General features: G+C 45.1%; 2 protein-coding genes across 8 annotated transcripts in view; one reads left to right on the forward strand and one right to left on the reverse strand.

Moving 5' to 3' along the window:
* The window catches only part of CFAP263 (cilia and flagella associated protein 263), a 32,173-nt gene extending 16,922 nt beyond the window's left edge, over positions 1–15,251 (forward strand). For 3 of the 5 annotated variants that reach the window (XM_019980158.2, XM_019980159.2, XM_019980163.2), the window contains exons 7-9: positions 1,563–1,712; positions 13,939–14,094; positions 15,102–15,251. In XM_019980158.2, coding sequence (XP_019835717.2) covers positions 1,563–1,712; positions 13,939–14,094; positions 15,102–15,188 — 393 coding nt within the window. In that variant the 3' untranslated portion in view covers positions 15,189–15,251. The remainder of the gene's footprint in view (positions 1–1,562; positions 1,713–13,938; positions 14,095–15,101) is intronic. The other 2 variants (XM_019980160.2, XM_019980162.2) reach the window with 1 other exon arrangement.
* On the reverse strand, positions 14,403–27,365 carry PRSS54 (serine protease 54). Of its 3 annotated transcripts, XM_070770670.1 has the most exons (8): positions 27,227–27,365; positions 26,218–26,455; positions 25,988–26,079; positions 23,268–23,439; positions 20,739–20,997; positions 20,023–20,154; positions 15,884–16,185; positions 14,403–14,594 (listed from the first exon to the last, which is right to left on the reverse strand). In XM_070770670.1, exons 2-8 carry the CDS (start codon positions 26,373–26,375, stop codon positions 14,534–14,536), a joined length of 1,176 nt encoding a protein of 391 aa, XP_070626771.1. In that variant the 5' UTR covers positions 26,376–26,455; positions 27,227–27,365; the 3' UTR covers positions 14,403–14,533. The 3 variants fall into 3 exon arrangements, with proteins under 3 accessions (XP_070626771.1, XP_070626770.1, XP_019835723.2); XM_070770669.1 differs by lacking the exon at positions 14,403–14,594 and having other exon boundaries at positions 15,360–16,185; positions 26,218–26,452; XM_019980164.2 differs by lacking the exon at positions 14,403–14,594 and having other exon boundaries at positions 15,360–16,185.
* Between the last annotated feature and the right edge of the window lie 269 nt (positions 27,366–27,634).

The raw sequence follows: 27,634 nt of genomic DNA on the forward strand, positions 1-27,634 counted from the left end.
TTGAGCTCCAGAACACGTAGTGCAGATTGATGGTGATACCCAAGCAGCTGGAACACAGGCAATGGTGGGCAGGATGGGAGCCATTCTGGTCAGAATCCCAGGGGCTAGGGTGCCTGTCAGCCTGTTGAGAATAACAGCAAGCAGATGGTGAAGCTGGGAGGAGACGCCTACAGGAGACCTATGGTGACGCAGCCTGAAGCTGAGAGAGACACAGTTTGACTTTTCTGTATCTCAGTTCTCAGGTCTCCTGGGGAAAGCAGGGCCCAGCACTGGTGAGTTGTAGAGTCACGCCTCACCTGGGTTTGAATGGGGACTCCACTGGGAACTGTGGGCCGATGCTTCCCCTCTCAGAAGCAGGTTTTTGTGACTGCCCACCAGGACAGAGCTTGACTGGTCAGTGATGTGTCCCTAGCACTGAGGACAATGGCAAAGCAGGTGCTCAGTCAGAATTGTCAAAAAACTGCTAAAAATCCAGGTGTATGTTTATGGATGGATGTTCAACAGGTTGGATCATTTTCATTTTAAGGTCAAACACCCAAGTGTGAGACGTCATTAAAAATATGTAGAATGGGACTTCCCTGGTTGTCTAATAGCTAAGACTCCTTGCTCCCAATACAGGGACCTGGGATCGATCCCTGGTCAGAGAACTAGATCCCACATGCCGCCGCAGCTATAGAGGAAAGATCCTGCATGCCACATCTAAGACTCAGCACAACCAAATAAACACATATTTCTAAAATAATAAAAAAATATGTAGAATAATTTGCCTCTATTACTAAATATATGAGAACCTGTGGCACACTAGGCCCAGGGCTAAGTGCTGAGGGTTTGGCCATGAAGGAGACAGACACAGTGTCTTGTCTTCTGTGAGTTTTATGATTGAGTCTCAGTCAAGGGAGCCCCTTGGGGCATCCCTAGTGGCTCCATGGTAGCGAGTCTGCCTGCCGTTGCAGGAGACGTGGGCTTGATTCCTGGTCTGGGAAGACCTCACATGTGAGATCTCACATGCTCACAGTAGCATCCACCTCTTTGTCCAAATGGTGGTGGTAATATGCCATGTGCTCTCCGTGTGTCAGGCTCTGCGCTCAACACTTTACCAGGATTTGTCTCTGTTAAGCCTTTCCTGGTGGCTCAGACAGTAAAGGATCCGCCTGCAATGCAGGAGACCCAGGTTTGATCCCTGGGTTGAGAAGATCCCCTAGAGAAGGAAATGGGAACCCACTCGAGCATTCTTGCCTGGAGAATTCCATGGACAGAAGAGCCTGGAGGGCTACAGTCCATGGGGTCACAGAGTCAGATACGACTGAGTGACTAAGCACCACAACCCTACAAAGCAGTCAGCCCAAGTCTAGAGAGGTTCTCTTAGAAAACGGTGGGGTGGGATTTGGGTCCAGGTGTGTCTGGGTGCTTTGCAGGTGAGAAGCCTCCCGAGGTCCTCTCCTCCCCTGCCTCTTAGGCACCAGGATTCTGAAAATCTGGAGTCATAAGAAGGACAGACGCAAGTTCCTGGACGGTCCTGCTATTCTGCTGAATAAAGAGTTGTCTGTCTCTTTTTCCTATAGCGATCATCTTTGCTCAAGACTTCCCGTGTTGTTATATTGCAGAGCAAGCTACACCACGCCATGCAAATGTCCCTCAATCTGACCAAGGAGTTCTTGCTGAGAAAAGAGTTACTTGAAAAAATTGAAAAAGAAACCCTACAAGCAGAGGAGGTAGGCGAGGGTAAAACTCTTTCTGGTGTTTTTCTCCTTCTGTCAACAAGGACTTTGAGTCAGCCACCTTGGTTTTTGTCTAGAAAAGCCTAGATCAGAAAAATCAAAATAGTTCTGGGCCATCAGAGGAGAAAGTTCCCAGTCCATGGTGTTGGCATTTTAATTACTGCTGGGTTAGAATCTAGAGTCAGAAATCATCTAGAAACCACAGAGTCCAAATCACCCTTGAGAATTCCTTCCTTAAGTGATTCATAAGGTACCAAATTCAAAGTATAGTGTATTCAGTCTGGCAAAAAAATGTACAATGCATGTAATAATGTAACCAATATAAGAAAAAGAACACACAGCAAATGATAATGTTCTATGCAAAGGAGAGAAAGCTTTTTAGACGTGGAACTCTCACTTGGTACGATGGCTGCTCAGATGGTAGACTTGTGACCTCTGTCCCAGTGCACTCTAGGGCCTGTGGTCACCATGTGAACATCTGAGCTCCCTCCATCTGCATGGGGGTTGAGTGCTCTCAGTATTTTGCTGAGCACATAGAGGTGAATTCCCACAACCTAAATGCACCTGGGATTCTCAAAAGGGACTTTGGGGGTGAAGATGGGGGACAATGAGCCCTGGACTTGTATTCTGAAAGCCTGGCATCAAGTTTGGTGTTGCCAGTCTTTAGCCTTGAATAAGCCTTTGAAGTAGACAGAGCTCAGTTTCCGCATCCAGGCAAAAGATGTCACAGCCTTTGTTGCGATGATCAGACAGGGTGCTTTGTGAACCTCTTACAACCATCCACCTGTTCCGTTATTACTATCATTGTCTCAAATGAGTCTGAAGTGTCCCTGACACTACCTACAACAGTCCCGAAGCCACAGGATTACTGTATCTGACTCAGTTTTGCCATGGCATCCGCATCGTATTCTTGGTGGAGAGCCCAAATCCTTTGCAAAAAAAAAAAAAGCTGGTCTCAGTACAGAGTGGCCTGTAACAAAGTCAAAGCAAAGATCTGGGTGTTCTCTCTATGTGGAATTCCTGTGGTCCTTCTTTGTTTGGGTTGATACTTCTTAGATGACAAGTAATATGTGAGATCAATCTTTAAAAGCCTGGCATTAACTACTTAGTATATTTTCATTTTCTTAACTTTTAAAAAAACAGCTTAATTGGGATTTAATTCATGTATCAAATAATGTATCAATTTAAAGTGTAGATTCGAGTGGCTTATAGTATATTCCCAGACTTGCATAACCATCAGCTTGAATATTTTAGAACATTTTCATCACCTCAGAAAGAAACCCCAGATCCACTAGATGTCCTTCATTTTACCTCACCTCATTCCCACCCGCCAACCACTCACTCACTCACTTTAGTCGCTCAGTCGTGTCTGACTCTTTGTGACTCTATGGACTGCAGCACGCCAGGGCTCCCCGTCTATCACCAAATCCCGGAGTCTACCCAAACTCATGTCCATTGAGTCAGTGATGCCATCTAACCATCTCATCCTCTGTCATCCCCTTCTCCGCCTGCCCTCAATCTTTCCCAGCATCAGGGTCTTTTCAAATGAGTCAGCTTTTTGCATCAGGTGGCCAAAGTATTGGAGTTTCAGCTTCAACATCAGTCCTTCCAATGAACACCCAGGACTGATCTCCTTTAGGATGGAATGGTTGGATCTCCTTGCAGTCCAAGGGACTCTCAAGAGTCTTCTCTAACACCACAGTTCAAAAGCATCAATTCTTCAGTGCTCAGCTTTCTTTATAGTCCAACTCTCACATCTATACATGACTACTGGAAAAACCATAGCCTTGACTAGACGGACCTTTGTTGGCAAAGTAATGTCTCTGCTTTTGAATATGCTATCTAGGTTGGTCATAACTTTCCTTCCAAGGAGTAAGTGTCTTTTAATTTTGTGACTGCAGTCACTACCTGCAATGATTTTGGAGCCCCCCAAAATAAAGTCAGCCACTGTTTCCTCATCTATTTGCCATGAAGTGATGGGACCAGATGCCATGATCTTAGTTTTCTGAATGTTGAGCTTTAAGCCAACTTTTTCACTCTCCACTTTCACTTTCATCAAGAGGCTCTTTAGTTCTTCACTTTCTGCCATAAGGGTGGTGTCATCTGCATATCTGAGGTTATTGATATTTCTCCCGGCAATCTTGATTCCAGCTTGTACTTCATCCAGCCCAGCATTTCTCATGATGTACTCTGCATATAAGTTAAATAAGCAGGGTGACAATATACAGCCTTGACATACTCCTTTCCCGATTTGGAACCAGTCTGTTGTTCCATGTCCAGTTCTAACTGTTGCTTCCTGGCCTGCATATAGATTTCTCAGGAGGCAGGTCAGGTGGTCTGGTATTCCCATCTCTTTCAGAATTTTCCACAGTTTATTGTGATCCACACAGTTAAAGGCTTTGGCATAATCCATAAAGCAGAAATTGATGTTTTTCTGGAATTCTCTTACTTTTTCGATGATCCAACGGATGTTGGCAATTTGATCTCTGGTTCCTCTCCCGTTTTTAAAAACTAGCTTGAAATCTGGAAGTTCACAGTTCATGTATTGCTGAAGCCTGGCTTGGAGAATTTTGAGCATTACTTTGCTAGCGTGTGCTGCTGCTGCTGCTAAGTCACTTCAGTAGTGTGCGAATCTGTGTGACCCCTTAGACGGAAGCGCACCAGGCTCCTCCATCTCTGGGATTCTCCAGGCAAGAATACTGGAGTGTGTTGCCATTTCCTTCTCCAGCTAGTGTGTGAGATGAGTGCAATTGTGCAGTAGTTTGAGCATTCTTTGGCATTGCTTTTCTTTGGGATTGGAATGAAAACTGACCTTTTCCAGTGCCATGGCCACTGCTGAGTTTTCCAAATTTGCTGGCATATTGAGTGCAGCACTTTCACAGCATCACCTTTTAGGATTTGAAATAGCTCAACTGGAATTCCATCACCGCCACTAGCTTTGTTTGTAGTGATGCTTCCTAAGGTCCACTTGACTTCACATTCCAGGATGTCTGGCTCTAGGTGAGTGATCACAACATCGTGATTATCTGGGTCATGAAGATCTTTTTTGTACAGTTCTGTGTATTCTTGCCATCTCTTCTTAATATCTTTTGCTTCTGTTAGGTAGCCACAGGTGACTACTAATCAGCTTCGTGTCTCTGTGAATTGGCCTTTTCTCATAGGGTCTTCCGGAGAAGGCAAAGGCAAGCCACTCCAGTACTCTTGCCTAGAAAATCCTATGGATGGAGGAGCCTGGTAGGCTGCAGTCCATGGGGTCTCTACAAGTCAGACACGACTGAAGCAACTTAGCAGCAGCAGCAGCATAGGGTCTTCCCAGGTGGCTCTAGTGGTAAACAACCTGCTTGCCAATGCAGGAGATGTAAGAGGCGTGGGTTTGGTCCTTGGGTTGGGAAGATCCCCTGGTGGAGGGCATGACAACCCACTCCAGTATTCTTGCTTGGAGAATCCCATGGACAGAGGAACCTGGTGAGTCCATTGGGTCACAAAGAGTCGGACACAATTGGAGAGACTTAGCATGCCCACATGCTGCTTTGCAGACATATTCTTTACCACTGGGCCACCAGGGAAGCCCTATATATAGTACCTCTATGTTTAATATTTACAGAAACTGCCAAGCTGTTTGGCAAACCGGCTGCTCCATTTTACATTCCCATCAAAAATGTATGTGTGAGGGTTCCAATTTCTGTACATCTTCACCAACACTTGTTATTTTCAGGTGTTTTCTTCAATGCTTTGCAATAGGTGGGAAGTGGTATTGATTTGAATTTCTTTATGACTAACGGCATTGAGCATCTTTTCATATGCTTTTTGGCTACAGGTCTGTCTTTCCTGGAAAAATGTCTATTCAAGACCTTTGCCCAGTTTTTTTTTTTTTTAGATTTATTTATTTAATTTATTTTTGGCTGCACTGGATCTATGTTGCTGCGTGGGCTTTCTCTGGTTGTGGCGAGCATGGGTTACTCTTCAAGGATTTCTAATTGCAATGGCTTCTCTTGTTACAGAGCATAGGCTCTAGGTCCATGGGCTTCAGTAGCTTGAGAATGTGGGCTCAGTAGTTGCTGCTTATGGACTCTAGAGCACAGGCTCAGTAGTTGTGGTGCATGAGCTTAGTTGCCACTTAGCATATGGAATCTTCCCAGACCAGGGATCAACCCCCTGTCCCCTGCATTGGCAGGAGGAATCTTATCCTCTGTACCACCAGGGAAGTTCCCTCCTTGAGTTTCTTTATAATCTTCATGATAGCTGCTTTGAAGACTTTGCCAAGCCCTTCTTCTGGATTCTCTGAAAAGCAGTTTATGTTGCCTCTTTTTATCCCTGTGTGGATCACATGTCCTTGTTTCTTTCCTATCTCATAATTTTTCTTGCAAACTGGACATTTTAGATAATATATTTTAGCAACAATATCTTGGTCTTGTTATTGTTTTTGCTTGTTGTTTAGTGATTTGGCTGCACTATTCGGTAAAGTCTCCCTCTCCTGCTGTTAGCCTCTGATGTGGCTCCTCAGAGGGTACAGCTCATGGATTCTATCTCCCTGACAACCAGAGTGATTTCAGCTGAGTTCTCTTTGACTCTTCCATCTTCCAGCTAAACCTCTTGCTGGTCTGCCTCTATTGGTACCACACGTAGCTGTTAGCCTCCATTCATTACTAGCTGATGGCTCTACTGCCTTAACACCCTGAGACGTTAATTGCTCCACATTCTTGATCTAATTAACATCAGGCTCGATCACAGGGGTAAAGCATTGCCAGTCATTGAGGCTTGCTCTAACCCCATATTTGTTGTTTCAACTCTTTGCGACCCTATGGGCTGCAGCATGCCAAGCTTCCCTGTCCTTTACTATCTCTTGGAGTTTGCTCAAACTCATGTTCATTGAGTCAGTGATGCCATCCAACCATCTCATCCTCTGTCACCCCCTTCTCCTCCTGCTCTCAATCTTTCTCAGCATCAGGGTCTTTTCCAATGAGTCAGCTCTTCATATCAGGTGGCCAAATTATTGGAGCTTCAGCATCAGTCCTTCCAATGAATATTCAGGGTTGGATTCCTCTAGGAATGGCAGACTTGATCTCCCTGAGTCCAAGAGGCTCTCAGGAAGACTATTCTTAATTGCCTCTTTCTCTGGTTAAGTTAAAGATCTAACTGATCTACTTTTTGCTTGTTGCTACTTCTATGGAACTATCAGATTGATCTTAACCACTCTCCCCAAAGACCTCCACTGTTTCCTACAAAGTCCTTAGGCATGATCTCCCCACACTGTTCCAAGTAAAGTTCATTTCTTAGGCCACATTCCGGAGCTCTTTGTTTTACAGCCTCTCCCCTGCACCACTGCCCTGGAGCTGGGCATGGGAACAGTGGCCTGCCTTTCCTGTAGTTTCACCCTGCTCTTCAAGCGGGGTGCTGGGTGAGATTGCAGTCCCTGCTCTTCTGAACATACCCCTCATAGCTAGTACTTAATGCTTTAGTTCTTACTTCATTATATTCATCTCCGGTATTCTCTAATCATCATCCTCACAAGAGTGTCCACTGATGGTTCTGAATACATTTTTAGGTCTCCCCACAGTCATGTGTCATGCTAAACAGTTAGTAGGTATGCACTGTACGCTTCCTGACAAATTTTTACTGCATTCTGAAAACAAGTTAATAAAAAATTAATTTTATTAGGTTGCCTTAAACTGAATTAAAATAGCACTTCTCAAACCAGAAGACAATCAGTAACTGGGGATCTTGTTACAAGCAGATTCCGATTGGATAGATGGCCTGAGACTCTGCATTTTCACCCAGTTCCCAGGTGATGCCAGTGTCAGATGATGGTGATTCTTTTGTGAAGCAAGGAATCAAAATAACATACTTGGTTAGGAAGAGTCAACATCATAAGAATGTTAGTTCTATTTAAGTTGATCTGTGAAATAACAGTATTCCAATTAAAATAATAAAAGTTTTTGAAAGGTTTAAATAAACTGACTCAAAAATTCTTTTGGAAAAATAAGAAAATTAAAATCCTTAATAAGGAGAAGACTAGCCTTACCAGATACTGAGACATGTCATGAGGTTACGGTATTTAAAACAGGACCATAAAGAAAAAAGACCATGAATAGACTAGAAGATCAAAGAAAAAATATAAGCCAATTGATATAAGTATACATTAATATTGATGCATTTAGTTTATGATAAAAGTGACATTGTAATAAAAGACAACAGATTATTCAGTTAGTAACATTTAACTTGGAACTTATATGTAATGGTGAAATTAATCCAGTCATATCATAAATTTAAATGTAAATAATAAAGCCATTAAAGTCCTAAATTTATATAGTGGGAACATTTTTATTATGATCTTGGAATGGGGAAGACATTTAAAATGTAAAGCCCATAAGCCATGAAATCAATAAAGTCAACTACATAAAAATAAAAATTTTTCTGCATGATAAAAACCATCATAAGTAAGGCCAAAAGATAAGTAACTGGGAAAATGTTGTATCTAACATCACAAGGAGCTAATTTTCTTAAAACATAAATGCATTTTAGAAATTAATAGGAAAAATCTAACAAAAAATAGGAAAAATAGGCCAAAGACTTAAACAGTTTACAAAAAAGCTAAAAAATCTCAAACATATTAAAAATGTTCCTCTTCATCCATAAGGGTCAGAAAAAGTAAAACTATAATGAGGTACCATTTTTCCTCCATTAAACTAACAAAGATGAAATAGTAAGATTGTGTTGAGACAACAGGGAAAACAGGCAGTCTCAAACACTGCTGCAGAAGTATATTGGCTTGATCATTGTAACAGAAGGCAAGTTAGCACCATAAATTGTGTACACTCACATGCTTAGGACAGAGTTTCTCAACCTAGACACTACCGACATTTTGGGTCAGATACTTCTTTGTTGTGGGGTCTGTCCTGGGCATGGTAGGGTATTCAGTAGCATCCCTGACCTCAGCCTACTAGATGCCAGTAGCACTCCCCTGACTATGACAAGCAAAAGTGTCACCAGGCATCGCCAAATGTCTTCTGCGGGCAGATAGCTTCTGATTGAGAACCACTGCCTTAGAATAAGCAATTTCACTTTCAGTAGCTTATCCTACTGATATATTTGCATTTTTACAAAATGATGTATACCCTGAAGATTTGTAATCACAGCACTGTTTGTTGTAACAAGAGATGGAGAAGCTAAGTGACTGTGGGTGGGGACTTGTTAAATTATGGTGCATCCATACAATGGAAAATTATGCAGCTGTTTAAAAAGTAAATTCTTTATGTGCTGATACAGAAGATTCTTTAAGATTTGTTGAGGGGGAGAAAAAAGTTGGATAAATAAAAGTGAATAGAGATCCCCATAAAGCAGCCTGTTGGGAGCGGTGCACTCTGGAGTGGGTGCTCCTAAATATCACTTGTTTAATCAAAGAAGAAAACCTTCCTTTGCTTTTGAAGTGAATGCATTCTCATTCTATTGGCTCCAACAACCCCAGGCAGGAGGACCCTTGTTGGGGCCCCACTCGAAAAGCTCAGCAAAGGTGTCTAGGATAAGGAGCTCTCAGAACGGGAAGATCCAGTCCTCTTTCTTCCTGTCCTACAAAACCACCACTAAGGTTTGGGATTTTGGAATGGGTGATGGTGACTTCATGGCTTCTTCAGCTTCTCAAGTGTGACGGTGCCAGAGATTATCTTGTACAGAGATTGTACCTCCCAGCTTCCCTACTGGGAGAGAAACAAGTGTGGAAATGAGCAGCAGAAGTGCCTCTTCTACGATCTAGAAGAGATCTAAGCTGATGCTTCTGGAGAAATCTCTTAGAGATAAAAGCCGGCAGAGTTGAGACTGTATACCCAGCTGGAGACCAGCTTCATGCTAGATGAACTTCTTCACCTCAGAGTGTCTCCCCTGGAATGTTGCTGTTCATGGGGAGCAGATTTGAATCTATTTACCAACTACCTGGAAATTTGCTTGAGAAGCTTCTGAGTCTCAGTTTTAAGATGGAGGAGAAAAGAAAAGGAGTAATCTTTAAGAAAGACTAATCAACAAGCACTAGTATATTATTGCTGGTCTGTGCTTAGTCATTCAGTTGTGTCTGACTCTTTGCAATGCCATGGACTGTAGCCCGCCAGGCTCCTCTGTCCATGTGATTCTCCAGGCAAGAATACTAGAGTGGGTTGCCATGCCTTCCTCCAGGGGATTTTTCCATCCCAGGGGTCGAACCCAGGTCTCCCCCATTGCAGGCGGATTCTTTACTGTCTGAGCCATCAGGCAAGCCTAAGGATACTGGAGTGGGTAGCCTATCCCTTCTCCTGGAGAACTTCCTGACACAAGAATCGAACCAGGATCTTCTGCGTTGCAGGTGGGTTCTTTTACCAGTTGAGCTACTGGGGAAGCCCAGTATATTATTGAGGCCAATAAAGACCTGCTTGGTCCCTAGGGCAGGTGAAACAATGCCATCCACTGGCCGGTTCCCCACACCGCAAAATGTCTCCAGGGGGTGCATTTGCTGAGTTTATTATTTCAAAGTATCCCAGTGATCCCAGATTTAGTATGAGGCTCCCCAAGAGATGCCAATTCCTTTTAGGAGAATTTTGTATGTTCTAATTTTGTTTTCCCCCAGATTTCTACTTATTGTACTAAAACCAAATTAATTCCAAAAAGGGAAGGGGTCCTTTGGCTCTTGCCTTACTCATGCAGCATACATTTTCGTTATTCCTTCCTCTTTCTGGTCCTCATCGGTGTGCAGACATGTTTATATTGCTGAAGGTGTATTGAATTGATACAACTTTGTATGATCATTATTCTTAAAATTCACTGAGGGCAGAAAGTGAAGAGGAACTAAAAAGCCTCTTGATGAAAGTGAAAGTGGAGAGTGAAAAAGTTGGCTTAAAGCTCAACATTCAGAAAATTAAGATCATGGCATCTGGTCCCATCACTTCATGGCAAATAGATGGGGAAACAGTGGAAACAGTGTCAGACTTTATTTTGGGGGGCTCCAAAATCACTGCAGATGGTGATTGCAGCCATGAAATTAAAAGACGCTTACTCCTTGGAAGGAAAGTTATGACCAACCTAGATAGGATATTCAAAAGCAGAGACATTACTTTGCCAACAAAGGTCCATTTAGTCAAGGCTATGGTTTTCCAGTGGTCATGTACGGATGTGAGAGTTGGACTGTGAAGAAAGCTGAGCGCCGAAAAATTGATGCTTTTGAACTCAATGGTGTTGGAGAAGACTCTTGAGAGTCCCTTGGACTGCAAGGAGATCCAACCAGTCCATTCTAAAGGAGATCAGTCCTGGGTGTTCTTTGGAAGGAATGATGCTAAAGCTGAAACTTCAGTACTTTGGCTACCTCATGTGAAGAGTTGATTTATTGGAAAAGACTGATGCTAGGAGGGATTGGGGGCAGGAGGAGAAGGGGACGACAGAGGATGAGATGGCTGGATGGCATCACCGACTCGATGGATCTGAGTTTGAATTAACTCCGGGAGTTGGTGATGGACAGGGAGGCCTGGCGTGCTGCAATTCATGGGGTCACAAAGAGTCAGACGCGACTGAGCGACTGAACTGAACTGAACTGACTGTGTACCATACCCTATGCTAAGAGCTGACAGCCGCTTAAGAGTTTCATTGGATTCTCATAACCATTATGTAGGTTATCTGACTAGTCTTGTTTTCTAGATGAGGAAACTGAGGCTCAAAGCAGATATTCACAACCATCTACTTTAACATTGAGAAAATCTGGAATTTGGTAGCAGGTGTTTGAGAGTGATAAAATTTGTGAGATTTCTGTGCAAATCACTTAATGTTTCTGAGTCTCAGATAGTGATTCCTTCCTACCTCCTGGGATCACTGAGAACTGAAAGGAGTTGTGTATGTGAAGGTGCTTGATAAACTGCAGGCTTTATTATACTTCTAAACAATGATTTATACCCCTTCATTAATAATCTTCCTGTTATTAAATTTTTAAAAAGTGAATAGAATTGGCTACTCTTTGGGTCAAAAAAGGTAAAATATAGAGATTTCTATCCATGCAAACATATCAAGATTGCCAGGAGAAATACCAACAACCTCAGATATGCAGATGAAACCACCCTTATGGCAGAAAGCAAAGAAAAACTAAAGGGCCTCTTGATGAAAGTGAAAGAGGAGAGTGAAAAAGTTGGCTTAAAACTCAATATTCAGAAAACTAAAATCATGGCATCTGGTCCCATCACTTCATGGCAAATAGACAGGGAAACAATGGAAACAGTGACAGACTTTTTTGGGGGTTGGGGCACTTAAAAATCACTGCAGATGGTGATTGCAGCCATGAAATTAAAAGATGCTTGCTCCTTGGAAGAAAAACTATGACCAACATAGACAGCATATTAAAAAGCAGAGACATTACTTTGCTGATAAAAGTCCATTTAGTCAAGGGTATGGTTTTTCAGTGGTCATGTATGGATGTGAGAGTTAGCTTGTAAAGAAAGCTGAGCGCAGAAGAATTGATGCTTTTGAACTGTGGTGTTGGAGAAGGCTCTTAAGAGTCCTTTGGACTGCAAGGAGATCCAACCAGTCCATCCTAAAGGATATTAGTCCTGAGTGTTCAATGGAAGGACTGATGTTGAAGCTGAAACTCCAATACTTTGGCCACCTGATGTGAAGAACTGACTCATTTGAAAAGACCCTGATGCTGGGAAAGATTGAAGGCGGGAGAAGGGGATGACAGAGGATGAGATGGTTGGATGGCATCACTGACTCAATGGACATGAGTTTGAGGAAGCTCTGGGAGTTGATGATGGACGGGGAAGCCTGGTGTACTGCAGTCCATGGGGTTGCAAAGATTCGGACACGGCTGAGCGACTGAACTGAACTGAGAGATTTCTTGAAGGATACAGGAAACCTAAAAGCAGTATATGCTTCTTGGAAGGGGACCTGTGTGGCTGGGGACAAGGGGTAGGATGGGAGCTTGTCATTGTGTACATTTTTTTTTTTTTAGTGATCAGTTCATTTTTCTTTTCAAATCATATTTTCTGAATATATTTTATATGCTGGTGAATGACCCCAGGAATACAGAATCTATTAGGTAAAATTCCACTGTGTAGCAGCAATTATTTTTTATTTTATTTTATTTTTTAACTTCACAATATTGTATTTTTATACCATTTGGATTGAATGTGTTGCCTATTCAAAACAATTGTTAAAAGGACAATGCTAATTCAAAATCCACTCAAGAAAAGGACTAGTTAATTTTACTATATAATAATTTAAAAAAATAAAATTTAAAAGACAGATTCCTCAAAAAAACTGAATGACCATATGATCCAGCAAGTTGTCTTCGAGGTATATACCCCAAATAATTTGGAAGCAGGAACTTGAACAACAGGTATTTGTACACCCAGGTTGTAGTAGCATTATTTACAATAGCCGAAACATAGAAGCAATTCAAGTGTCCATCGACAGATGGATAAATAACCAAAATGAGCTGTACATATATGTAACAGAATTTTACTCATCCTTAGAAAGGAAAAAATTATGACATGCTACAAAATGGATGAACTCTGAAGACATTTACGCTAAGTGAAATTAGACAGTCATGCAGGAGCAACTATTGTATGATTCCACTTATATCTAGAGTAGTCAGATTCATAGAGAATGGGGGAAGGAATCCCCTAGCAGTCCAAGGAACTAAGCTCACTTAAGCCTCACAGTGAGACCAAAAAACAATTTTTTTTTTAAATTCATAGAGACGTAAAATAGAATGGTAGTTGTCAGGGCCTGCTGGGGAAGGGTATGGGAAGTTAAGTGTTTAATAGATACCGAGATTCAGTTGGGGAAAATGAAAAACTTCTGCAGACAGATTGTGATGAAGGCTGCAAAACAATTCGAATATACTGAATGCCACAGAGCTGTACATTTAAAAATGGTTAAAACAGGCAATAGTATGTTATGTATATTTTGCAAAAGAAAAAAAAGCCCCTAAGCAATCAAAAGTAAAGCACATTCCTTAATAAAAGAAGGAAAGGAAGAAGGAAAAAAGGAAGGGAGGAAGAAAGACTGTGTAGACTGCACTTAGTGTTTCTGAACTGGACAAACATGTCAGGGTCTGTAAAGAGTCAGAATCTTGTGATTTCACCCACTCCTTTGAAAATGTAAACATGTTTAGAACGACATTGAAAATAGGGGGAGTTGCCAGGGCCAGTAAGTCCCAGGAGGCTGGAACTGCCAAGGGAGCCCCACAGTCTAATTGGTCCCTTCCCCCACCCAGGACCGGGCCAAGGCCCTGGCTCTGAACAAGCAGCTCCGGAAGCAGCTGTCTGAGTTCCGAGCTCCACAGGTGATGATATACATCCGGGAGAAGATCCGCAACGGGGACCTGGAGAAGACCATCAGGATGTGGGAGAGGAAAGTGGAGATCGCAGAGGTGAGTCCCAAGACCCCCCAATGTCTTATGCACTGCCCCCACCCCCCATCTTTTGTTTAGGATATTGTATTCTGAGCTAAGAATGCAGGTGTTTGGAAGTGTAGTCTGTGAGAAATCTCAGTCATTGCTTCAATGCTTACACCAAATAAAAGATGGCTTTTTGAAAAATTTTTTTCCTTAAAGCTCCTTTTTCTTGTTAGAGACAGGGCCTTTTCAGGTTATCAGGAAGACAGTGTAGCAATAGTGTGTTTTTAGTTGCTTATTTTCTTATTGAACTCTGGAAGCTTTTGAGTCCCTCTCCCCACCGTGGATAATTAAGTGATTGCTATTTAATACATGGATAAGCCAGGTTTTTAAAAAATGAGATAATAATGGATTTTAATATCACTCAGAACCTGATTCCATGCATTTACACAGTTGACATGGGTCTTTCCGTTGACTAAGTCCGCAGCCTTTTCATATGGTACAGTGTGCCCGGAAGCCCCCTTGCCCATTGTGAGCTGTGGAGAAGAAAAAGGAAAAGTGCAAATGAAACGCTGCCGTCTAAAAAAAAGATAAAAGGGAAGCACTGAGACTGCCACAGGCCAGGTTGCACACACAGGACACTAGAGACATCCTTAGAGCAGCGCAAAAACCCAGTCAGGTCACTTGGGAAGCTTAGCGTCCTGGCATGTAAACACCAGGTACATTTTCCAGGGTGCTTCTTTCTCCCTTTCCTGTGGTCACTTGGCAGCAGGATAATAAACTAGGGTCCAAACATGGGCCCATCATATCTGGGGCCAAGAAGTAGCAGAGAATCACAGGAGGAGCCTGCAACTTCTCACTTCACTGAACAGAAACAATGAATCTTCGGATGCCCCAAGGTGGCTGGGGCCACCGCCTGCACGCAGACACTGCGCCCAACACAAGGTCATCCGCGCCATCACAGGGCTGGATGCGGGTACGATTGGCACAATCCGTTTGTCTCAAATGACCTTCTCCCCCCCTCCCCCTTTCTCCTTTTGTAGATGTCCTTGAAAGGCTACCGCAAAGCTTGGAATAAGATGAAAACCACCAATGAGCAGTTGCAGGCAATTTCCGGCCCTGGGAAATAGCCAGAAGGAAGCTACGGCTGCCGACCAAAAAGTGATCCATTAAAGTCATTAGCTCCTGTCTAAGTCATGGGGTCCGCTCACTATTCCCTGTGCTGGCTGGGGTCCCCAACTCTCCAGCCAGGCTGCCGGTCACCTCTCAGGCCACCTCAGCCCCCTGGGGAAGTGTTTTCACAGCCTGGCCCCGGGAACCCGTGAACACTGAAAGAACCACAGGGCACTCTAATGGTTTGACACTTGTTAGCCTACGTTTAGTTCACAAGCACACACGAAAGCGACCTTCCCGCTCGCAGGAGTGGGGCTAGAGGAGAGGGAGCCGGCCCAAGTCTGAGCGCGGCCCTGTCCATGGCAGTCTAGCTGCGCGACTCTCAAAAAGAGACACCGAAACAGCATGGTGAATGCCTGGCACTCAGCGTTCTGAGCTTCCTCTTCGGTTTGGAGGGCTAGCTCCTAGACGAAGATCCCATTACCAAAGAAAACGAGCGCAAAGAAAAAATAAGGTAATTTCTTGGGGCTGATGTAACCTGTTCTGGCCTGAAGAGGGCGCAGACGCCATGAACTCCCCACCGTAGTAGTCATAGTACGTGGGCTGGATGGCCATGTCAGACCTGCCTGGCTCCCTCCGCCCCTTTTCCCGGAAGTCTAGACTCATTTGAGTGCCATTGTCTGGCAGTGAACGCGTGGAATGCACGGTGGACCTTTCTTGTTCTTGGAAGGATAGTCGGGGCCACACAAGCTGGCTCAGCCCAGCCTGTTTTCTCTGTGTCACGAGATCACGTGATGAGTAGCTGGGTAAAGGACTGGGGTTCTCCCAGTGATGGAAGGAAGACAGGGGAGAGCTGGTCTTCCTGGTTTTAGACGTGATCCAGTCGCTGTAGTCTTCCACCCTGATGTACAGGAACAGGCCAGGGCATTTCTCCCCTCCTTGGGACAGGATTCCTCTCAGCACCCACAGACTCATTTCCTTCAGCTGGCACATCATTGGGTTTCCCGGGTCCCCCTGTGATAAAGGACAGAAGGCTTCAGGTCTTAGGAAAAAAACTCGTTCTCTCTCTCTCTTTTTAAAAAGTATGTCCTAGTGCTATTTACTCTCTCTTCTAGAAAAGTTTTGCACTATTCTGGCCTGTTCTTGCTGGTTCTCACTAGAAATGAGGTAAATTATAAGATACTGTTTCTAATCTAGGCCACTGTCCCCACAAATTCCAACAAGATGACTTTTCCTTTTATCATACAAATTATTTGAAGGCTCCTGCACTTTGCCTGTAGATTCCTAGTTCCCACTTCATTTTCTTGCCCCTTTCTAGGACTTTGAATAAACCCTCCCTCTCTTCTGGTTTCTCACTCCTCAAATGTTATTTTGTTTCTTTCTGGCCTGGAATGGGCCCATTTCCCCCCTTCTCTTCTCTGTTTTGTTTCGATTTAAGCTGCTCACACCCACCCACAGCCCAGCTAGGGTCAGAGTCAGACTAGTGGGGGAGCATATGCCACCAGGCTGGACTCACAGATTTATCAGCCTGGCAGCTGTCAATGAGGCACCCTGCCCCCGCCATCCCCATCCAAGACTCTAGAGAGCTGTCCTCCTGGCCTCGGGAGCTCTGCCATACAGACCTGATCTCTCTTCAGGTGAGTGGGCAGGAGCCTGACACACCTGGCTGGAGATGTAGCCCTGGCAGGTTACCTAATTCTCTGAGCTAAACTGGGGACTCAGTTCACCTCTGTAACACCAGCAGAGGTCCTAGCACAGTGCCTGACCTACAGAATGCACTCAATAAACAATTAGCTGCTATTACCCTGGTGTCGAGAAAAGGCCCTCGTTTTTACAACAAAAACTGAGAAATGTGGAAAAAGAAACAAGGCAGCAACTAGGAATAATTTATCTTAACTGTCCTCCAGGCCTCCTCTTAAAGGAATACCTGCTCCCCAGCCCTGGCCCGTGGTCCATCTTGGTCCAGGCAGGGGTGGGTTTATCATTGAAGGCTGGGCGATTACACTTCACTCTCACTATTTGGACTGAGGCATGGGGGAGGGGGCTTACAGTTGACAATGGCAAACAGTCTGAACAGATTCAACCATGAGAATCAGAGATGTGCAAAAGTGGTCACGTCAGTCCCTGCTGGTCGGGTGTCTATACACTTGTAGCCTCTATCACTGAACCCTCCTTTTTCTGAGGAAGCCATGCCAGAACAGAAATGAACAGAAGACAAGAGCCACTTCGCAAGCAGGGCCAGGGAGGCGCGCTCGGCAAGGCTGCCATAATTCCCTGGTTGTCTCACGGCCACACACATGTGAGGATAACATTCTGGATTTCGTTCTGTGCCTCTCATCAGATGGAAGGGGGTGCTTGAGTGTGGAACTCTTAATTTTTCAGCGTTTCACACTCTACTGTTTTCATCCCTTGCTGCCAAACAGCAGAAGGTAGAAACTTCATCCCAGAGCTCTGGCCAGTCCTCCTGGGACTGGTGAACAGGCTTTTTCGTCTGCGCCCTGTTGTGTCTGCCTGGGGCACAGAGGGTTTCTGGCCAAGCATGGAGTAATCTCCACTGTGTTCACCAGACCCACTTCCAGTTTGTTTTAACTGTGCTTTTACAGCTTGAGGAAGAAAAAGAGTGCAATTCAGGACAAATAGTTTGACAAACGATTGTGTGGTTGCCATCCCTGGCTCTCGGGTGGTTTTGCAAGCTGCTGTTCCACTCAGATGCAGAGTACGCTGCTTTTTCTCTTCTCCATAACCTGTAAGGCTGAGACCTCTGCAGCTCAAGCAACGGACACAAAAAGTACCAGCTGCTCCTCTGGAGCAGTCTCACCTCATCTCCTGGGGGAGCGACACTTTCATTGGGTGATCCTCAACCTCAACATTCAGCAAAAGCCCTAACAGTTTGGGAAGAAGGAGGGGTGGATTCAGAGTGATTCTGCTTTTGTTGGATCTCTGGGGACTCATTAAAGCAGACACTGAAAAGTGAAAGTGAAAGTCGCTCAATCGTGTCCGACTCTTTGTACTCCATGGACTGTACAGTCTGTGGAGTTCTCCAGGCGGGAATACTGGAGTGGGTAGCCTTTCCCTTCTCCAGCAGATCTTCCCAACCCAGGAATTGAAGTGGGGTCTCCTGCATTGCAGGTGGATTCTTTACCAACAGAGCTATCTGGGAAGCCCAGAGCAGACACTGAACCTGGGTGAATTATTCTACATGTGAGAAGTGTGGCTTTGAGGACCCCTGGACAGTAGAACACAATTGCTGGGACTCTAGCTAGACAAAGCACTGTTTTTTTTTTTTAATGGTCCGAGACAGTTTTTAAGCATAATCTAAAAAGCAAAGAACTGTCTACAGGTGTGCTGCGGTTAAAAAGCAATCTAAATTTTGTGAGTGGTTTAAAGAAATGATCATTTAGACTGTAAGCAGTTTGTGTGTGCTGTGTACTGAGTCGTTTCAGTTGTGTCTGACTCTTTGCAACCCCATGGACTGTAGCCCGCCAGGTTTCTCTGTCCGTGGGGATTCTCCAGGCAAGAATACTGGAGTGGGTTGCCATGTCCTCCCTCTAGGGTATCCTCTCGACCCAGGAATCAAACTGGAGTTTCCTGCATTGCAGCAGATTCTTTACCGCTGAACCACTGGGGAAGCCTGTAAGGAGTTTACCATATTCCTATGCATCTAAGATTCTCTTAAAACTTTCCATCTTTGAAATGGAATGTGTCTTTTAATCAGTTGATTCCAGAATTTCCATTCACTCTTCTTCCAGCATTTTTTCCTTCTCAACATTACATAAAATAATAGTGTGCTCTACAGCTGGTAGCATCTGGATCTGATGAAGTGTGGCTCTAGATTGATGGAGTGGCTGATGGCAGGATTTTGTTAAGTAGCTACATCTTCTTCTGTATTTTAACACGTTCTCTAAGAAGTTGCTACAATCGCGCATCTGACAGAGTTCAGTACAATGTCCGTTCAGTCGCTCAGTCGGGTCCGACTCTGTGACCCCGTGGACTACACTGCAGTACAATGAAGAACACTCGATAAATGTTAAACCAGCTTTGGCAGGGCAAACTTACTGTCTGATGAAAGGCAGTCCTTCGTGCTTTTGCAATGAAATGACTTTGAGAAAGAATTGTCCACATCTAAGTATTTTTTTTTTCCCTTTCTCTTAAAAAAACTTTTCCTTAGCCCTCTGAAAAAATTTTCCCACTGGGAAATCCCGAAGACTATTTTGAGAAAAGTGGTTGATGGAGTAGAGGAGGGAAACTTTGGAAGTCTGGCAGACCTGGGTTCTCGTCTTTAATGTTTATTAACTGTGTGGCCCTGGTAAGCCACGCTTTCCCCAGGTACAGATCTGAGGGCCAAGGACAGGTGTTTGTGAATGCTGTGCATTTTCCTGAGGCAGTAGGACAGCCCACATCCAGGTAGAGGGCAGGGCTTCTTATCGGAAAAAAGAAACCCAGTGACTGATGAGCAGTAGCATCAGTCTAGGTTCCAAAGAAGCCAAATAGAGTGAGCCTGTGCTGTGAGCACACTCAACATATATCCCCATGTATGGTTGGGACTCATTCTTTCAAACTTTTAGCTCATGAAAAAACATGTTACTTAGCCGTGCTTAGTTATGTCACACTGACAATGGTGACTGGTTCATTCAGCAGATGGCTCTTGAGCTTTTATTATTATTTTATTTTTTATTATGTATTTATTATTATTATTGGGTTATTGAGCTTATTTGCCAAGTCCTGCTCATCCTAGAGATATCTGTGAATCTCAAGTGACAGTCCCTGACCACACGCAGCCAGGGGGAGTCCCCAAGCCCCCCATGAAGTAACCTCTGCTTACTTTCAGCTTCTATTCCACTGTGTCCTTACCAAGCAGACAGCGTTAGTCTCCATCTCTAGGTGGTTGCCACATCCTGTTTTCTGCTCTATGTTTAAGGGACACGAGTCAATGTCTTTCACGGAGATTTTCCTCAGGATACTCATTGTCATGTGATTTCCTGTCTGGACCATGCAACAGAGAGCCCAAGAATTATTAACAGGAAGACATCCCCCAAGTCCACTCAACTACAACTCACATATCCAAATGGGAGTCAGTAAGAAATGTCCTAATAAACCCCCTTTTCCTCATAAATCACAACCCGTGTCTGGCTTTTTACTGAAGACTACCTTTGTGAAAGCAAAGAACCTGAGTGTGAAGCAGGCAGAGAACGTTCACCCTTTCTTTGCTTTTCCTTGTTTGCTTCCCAAGAGTCAGAGAAAACAAGGATGGCTCAGAGAAGAGGACTGCAAGCTCTGGTTCAGGGAATGATGTTCCCTCGCCCCTCAGTAACCCTGAAGTCACTTCAGGCGTTCGCTACCCGTGTATGTCCAATTTGGGTGTAAGGATAAAAGAAAAAGGACCCAATGTAAAAGTGACCTCAAAGAGGGCAAGCGCTGGGAATCTTGACCCATTCAGTGGGGGTTCCAGCCCAACTCCAGAACCTCAGGCCATCTGAATTACTGAACTAAGCCCTGGAATGGTTCATCCTGGTCACCCCCACTGCCGGCACACACACAGCCTCCTCTAGGAGAAGGAAGCCATTAACTGCAGATGTGGGGTTCCATCCTGCCACCCAGCAGTTCATCAGGACTGGCGGCCTGTTCAGCTTTCTGCCGAGGAAGCAGATGGGCCGGACCAGGCTGTTGAACTGCATCGCCGTGTCTGTCTTCAGGAGGGCTATGTTATTTCTCATTGTCTTATTGTCGAAGTCCTCATGGATGATGATGGTGTTGATAGGATACTCTTCATGAGCAATCAGTTTTGCATCCATCTTAGCTATACCAATTATAGCCACAGCGTCCTTCCTGGAGAGAGAGAACAAGCAGGTCTTGAGAAGCTGAGGCACCGAGGAAGCTTCACACTTCCCTGTTTTCATGTTTATTGATTTTTTGGCTCCATCCAACTCATCTTCCTAGGGCTACTTTTTACTCACCTTTTTGAACCATGTCCCCAGGAAATTTTTTTTTTCGTTTTATTGAAGTGTAGTTGATTTACAATGTTGTTTTAGTTTCTGGTATACAGAAAAGTGATTCAGTTTATATATATATATATATATAATATTTTATATATTATATACATGAAATATATTTCATAGACTATATCTGAAATACATGAAGCACTCATATATGAAATATATTTCATACATATAAAATGTATTCCATATATTATATACAATATATTACAATAATATATTTTATTTTTAATATTCTTTTCCATTATGACTTATCACAAGATATTGAATATAGTTCCCTATGCTATACAGTAAGACCTTGTCATTTATCAATTTTATAGTAGTTTGTCAGGAAATCATTTCTGAACCCCTACACTTGTGCCATCATTCTTTGAAGATTCTTCTATCTTACAAGCATATAGCCTACCACCTGAAGATAATCTGGTATGTTATGGCTGATTATCTTTCTTCTATGCTTATTTATTTATGGGTCTAAAATTAAAATGAAAGAAAAACTTTTAAAGCCATAGGTTGGAGTAATGATGTAAACCCTGGCAATAATCAAATGGTGTAACAAAAATTGAAAAGAAAGCAGAGGTGGGTTGTATACACCAATTTTCTCATCTTTCATGGGAGTCTAAACGGTTATTTATTTACAGCTAATATATGAAATAACAAGTGTGCAGACATGAAAGTACATAAATAACCTATTAACACTGAGTGGTCATGAGGAGAGAAGGAAAGAGTGAAAAGATAGGAATTCTGGCATCAGCCATGGGAGAGTCTTGAGAGGATGATCCAGAGAGAAACAGAAGACTTGGGTATTTTCCATGAAATTAGAGCTCTAAGATGAACACATTTTTAAGAAAACAAATTCAAGCTTTCCAAATCTGTTAGAAGAGACCTATGAAACAAAGCCATATAATGAAAAGGAAAACAGAAAGCAAGAAAAACAGAGGCAGGAGTTTTATTCTGAATATCAAAGCAGAAGAGCATGCAACAAGATAAAGAAAGGTGGTGATAAGGAATTCAATCTACAATGAAGAATTTATTGCAACAAGTGACACAATGTTCATGAATTAAATTCCAAGAAATAGAAGGAGAAAAAGCCAGGAGTTTGTAATTTGCCTTGGTCAGCCCAGGAAAGATCAAGTAGACTCCATGTTCCAATTTTATATATTAAATTATATTCCAAGGACAGAGGGGAACTTTTTAATTTACTTACGGAAAATAGTCACATGGACCACGTAGTAGACCACAAAGACAACGTGAACGAATTCCTTAATAGCTCACCTGCCATCTAACTCAGAATTAAATCGTGTTGGAAAACAAAGCAAAGTGTCCTAGCGCCTGGATATTTTTTAATGGTCTTTGATAAAACACAGAGTCAAAAAGGAGATCAATCAAACCAGCAGATCAGATAGAAAATAGCAGTAATGAAAACACTACATAGAAAACAACCTCTCTGGAGGGCAATATATATAGCACATATAGTGTTTTTTTTAAAAATCTGGTTTAAAAGAATGTCCATTTACCGTAAACCATTTGGAGAATACAGAGAAGTTCAAAGACGAAAACAGGAATCATGGGTGCTCTGAGCATCCAGAGATGGGCACTCTCCAAGTGTTTGTGTATTTCCTTCAAGCCTTTTCTCTCTGCGTGTATATTCGTGGCAGTCTCATGGTTAAGGTCTGAGGTTTAAGTGTTTTAAACTTATCCTATCAATTCCCTTAAGAAGACTCCTTGTTAGGACTCCTATCAGTTCTCTTGACAAGATAAGCAGTAAGGACCTCCAGTGTCAAGAGTCAGCGCCTTTGTGACTGTAGTACAGAAAGCGGGAGCCAATATCCTTCCTACAGAGGATGGCGAGCGCATCCTTTCACTCCACAGAGGTGCAGCTGTTAGTCCTTACCGCAGAGAAGACACAGACTGCGCCGACCCTGGCAGCTGGTGATTTTAGGACCCCCAAGCTCACGGCAAGCCCCGAGCTGGTAAAAAAAAGCCGTGTTGCCCTGACACCAGGAACCCACCTTCCAGTCTTCCCCAAGCTGAGCAGGAAGCAGAGTCCCCCAGAGCCCACCCCGCCTCGGTGGGCTGTGTCAGCTCCAAAGCTGGGGTACTGGCCTGTTCTGAAAGGTGGACGCGATGCTGAGGATCCAGAACTCACTGAGGATGCTGCCGAAAGTCAGGTGGGTGTACTGGGAATCCTGCAGCGACACCACCCACGGGAACTCCTGCTCTTCGACCAAACCCTCCTCGGAAGTGACCGCAATGTTGCTTTTCTGGATGCCGCAACCTGGAGGGGGTGTGCAGGGGCCTGACTGCCGGGCAAGCAGCTAGAGCCTGTGGCCACCACTACCACTGCCACATCAGACCTCAGGACCCGCTCCCTCTCCTGCCGTTTCCCCCACTTTTTCTGGCTCGCCATAACCATACCACCCTCATTTATTTTTGTAGGAGGTCTTCTTCCCCATCAAAGACCCTTGGTGACATCTTTGAATCTAAAAATGTTAGGCTAGCGATGATCACCCTCATTTATCACAAGCTTAGCACTTGGCAGATTTGTTGTTGTTTGTTTAGTTGCTAAGTTGGGGCCAACTCTTTGTGACCCCATGGACTGTAGCCCGCCAGGCTCCTCTATCCACAGGATTTTTCCAGGCAAGAATACTAGAGTGGGTTGCCATTTCCTTCTCCAAGGAATCTTCCTGACCCAGGGATTGAACCCACATCTCCTGCATTAGCAGGTGGATTCTTTACCACTGGGGACTTCCAGGTGGCTCAGTGAAAACGAATTCCCTTCCCTTCCCACCAGGGAAGTCCCACTGAGCTTATCCTAAGCTGTTTATCTGAAATCTTTCATATATATCAGCAGTTCTTAAAGTGTCCTCTGGGATCTTTGGGAGTCCTCAAGACCCTTTCTGGGGTCTGCCAGGTTAAAACTATTATCTGGACACCGTGTCCCAAGTCCAGTTTGCCCCTGTGCGTTGGGACTTGGGGAGAGCCACTCACCTCTCTGGGCTTCAGTTTCCTTTTATGAGAGGTAAGGTAACACACCTCTCACAAGAGGAGAGGTGTGTCCCCATGACTGATAATGCCTAGCTCAATGGATGATGGCATTACCTACCCCCACTGCTCTGGTAGCCTCTACGTGAGTACCCAGCGTGTGTTTCTAAGTTGGTGGTCCTGGGCCCTGCGTGTCACCTACTGGGTAGCACTGGCTGATAAGGTCAGGACATTGGTGGCTTCTTTTTCATCCATTCATCTACCTGTACACACAGCCCTGCAGAGTTAGGGGCTGGGCTAACGGGACAGATTTCAGGGTTCTGTCCCCAGCCCAGGGGAGGTCCCAATGCATGGGGGAGACAGACACGCTGAAGAGTGATGTACAGAGAGACCTGTGACACAAGAGACTGTCCCCAGAGTACACAGAAGAGGGGACATGGATTTTGCCCAGAACATGAAGTCTGGGAGGGCTTCCCCCAGGAGGTGACCTTTGAGGTGACCACCAATGCCAGAGCGTTTCCAAACCGCGATGCTGGAGTTGACTGAATATTCAGTACAGTCATCAAAGGACCACTCCATGCCAGGGCACCGTGTGATCAGATTCACATCTCTGTGAGCTGACACTTGGAGACTTTGCTGGAACAGTGACAGAGCTGGTTGTCAGCAGGATGATGGCTGCAAGGCCATCAGGTGCTTCAGGGTCACCAGAGAAAGGAATTCTGGTTTGTTTGTTTTTCCACAGAATATTGGCCACCTGTGGTGAGCAAGGCATAAACAACCCTTCCTCATGCAGCAAGAATCTATACGTGTGCGATGACTTTTATCTTTTCAAAGTTCTAATTGGCTGATTCATTCATTCATGACCTTATATGATCCTTGAAAGCCCAGGATATAATGAGGAAATCTGTCCCAGAGATGAAATGTTGGCCCCAGGTCACTTGCCTGAGGCTTTTTAAGAGGGGCGGAGAGGCCCTTTCTGTCTTTTGCCTCCTTGGCCTGCAAGGAGCTGGGGGAGGCCAGGAAGGAGGTTGGTCTGCTTGGTGTGTGTGTACGTGTGCACAGGGAGCTCCTTCATGTCTCCTATTTAACTCCAGGAAGACAGGAGAGAGCCAGCTGGGGTGGCAGGAGCTGGCACAGAGACTGCTTTCATCAGGTGCCCTACCATCTACCCTGTTCCAGGCTGGAATCTATAACCTGGGGATCAGGGAGGTGACTGCAGCTGCCACTTCTGCCGACTGAGGCCAGGCAGCCTCTAAGGCACCTCCCTGCCCCTGAGCCCAGCCCTGCAGCTGGGGATCAGTTTAGAGGTAATGTTAAAAGCTTAAGGATAAAGGCCTTCATCCGAAGCTGAAACAGAAACACTTGGAAGGCCTGGTTCCCAAGTGCATAAGACATATCTTGCCCTCCCTTTACTCACCCCCCCCCCCCCCCCCCCCGACTCCGGCTCAGGAAGGATGGAGCCTGGAGGATATATCCTGGGGAGGGCAGAGGCAGGGGTGGTGAGTGGGGAGCCAGGAGCTCATGTCAATCCCCTCTGCCCCCATCAGGGGGCCCTCTCTGTAGCCTAAGCTTTATTTTCCTAACCAGACTCTCACCAAGGACTAGTCCTGACACCAGGCTGCTCAAGCCCAGTGTCCTACATCCACCCACCACGTTCCACTTCTTCCCCTGGTTCCTTCCACCAACTCATGCTGCCCAGAGCAAGGCGGCATAACTCACCCGTCCCCGAGTCCCTCTCTGGACATTAAAAGGACAGTTTCCTTTTCTGGGATGACTCCCCCTGCCACGTCACACAGTCAGCTGAAGTCGTGACGGAAGAGAAAAGAGAGAAGCACACTCACTGGCAGATGCGTGGGAGATGTAGAGCAGCAGCAGGAGCGCCCTTCTCATCGCTGCCATCCCCAGAGACAGCCGCAGCAGACACCATGGGCAGCTGTGAACACAGAAGTGCCGAGCACCTGGCCTTTCCTCTCCTCCCCAAGGTGGTGACATCCCCCACCCCGACCCCCGTATCAGAGTCCCTGTCCCTTGCCTTTCTACCCGCAAAACTTCCAAGACACGGGAATCAGACCTGTCAGGTCCCTGTTCTTTGGTTCCGAGCAGTAAAGAGGCCAGGACCAGCTGCCCGGCCCCGATGTTCAGCCAGTGGCTCGTAAGATGCAAGGAGAGGAGGCAGCCACGCTGGTTGGTTTTCTGCACACCCCAGCCAGGGTTCCCGGGTTTCCCCATGGCGTCAGGTCTCAGCAAAAGGTTATTTTTTGACTCGTTGAATTCAACCCTTGCCTTAACTCTGTAGCCATAGGATGCTGCTGAAAAGCAAAAAGTGGGGATTACGTAAAAGCCCACCCTGGTTTTGCCCCTCCTATGGGCTTCCCTGGTATCTCAGATGGTAAAGAATCCACCTGCAATGCAGGAGACCTGAGTTTGATCCCTGGGTTGGGAGGATCCCCTGAAGAAGTGGAAAGGCTACCCACTCCAGTATTTCTGCCTGGAGAATTCCATGGACAGAGGAGCCTGGTGGGCTACAGACCATGGGGTCTCAAAGAGTCAGACACAACTGAGCAACTGAGCACATCAAACTCTGCTGGCTTAAATAATGCTGGGTTTCTTTTCACTGATGACAGCTCAGACTTTTACATAGTAACCACCCCAGCATTTCGCTCAGTTCATTCACACAGTAACCCTGTGAAGTGGACAGCGTCGTCATCCCCACTGTGTGTGTGTGTGTGTGTAAAGTCACTGAGTCGTGTCTGACTCTTTGCAATCCCATGGACTGTGGCCTGCCAGGTTCCTCTGTCTGTGGGATTTTTCCAGGCAAGAATACTTCAGTGGGTTGCCATTTCCTTCTCCAGGGGATCTTCCAGACCCAGGGATTGAAGCCCTCATCCCCATTCTACAGATTCAGAAACTGATACTCAGAGACCATAGGAATCCCACTCAAGGTCAGCCGAGGCTGCCTGGTGGTGGAGCTGGAGCTCAAAGCCCAGGCGTGCTCCTCCATCCCCTGCACCGCCAGGCCTACCCTCGCCTCAGACAATGCACAAGGGCCCTAGGAACCCACGCGTGCTGTCCTCACTCACCATGTTCCACTCATGATGCCAGATGTTTCTTGCTGTCAGGATGGTTCTCAGAGTTCTTCTGTGAACTGCTCCTGCAAAAGGAGAAGTGAACTCACTCTGACCTTATTACCGCAGAGCTCAACCAAGGGATTCCTTCTAGCACCTTGGGAAGAATATTCCATTGTGGCATCACGGTTACCATGGAGCCACCAAGCAAACATCTGGACACGGGGACACGGGAGGAGCGGGGATGAAAAGCCGGCCTGTTTCATAAACTTGGCAACGCTATTCTGGAAGCCTGCCTCTCCCCAAGTCTGGCTGAGACAACTTCCCTTTCACCAGGTCATAGCATCCTGTCCAGTCATGGCCATGGTCTGTCTGCTTCCTCGGCATCTGCCCTGTGTCTACATGAGTCTGTCTGGAGAGAGG

Source organism: Bos indicus, chromosome 18 (genome assembly GCF_029378745.1).
Source record: "Bos indicus isolate NIAB-ARS_2022 breed Sahiwal x Tharparkar chromosome 18, NIAB-ARS_B.indTharparkar_mat_pri_1.0, whole genome shotgun sequence".
NCBI lineage: Eukaryota > Metazoa > Chordata > Mammalia > Artiodactyla > Bovidae > Bos > Bos indicus.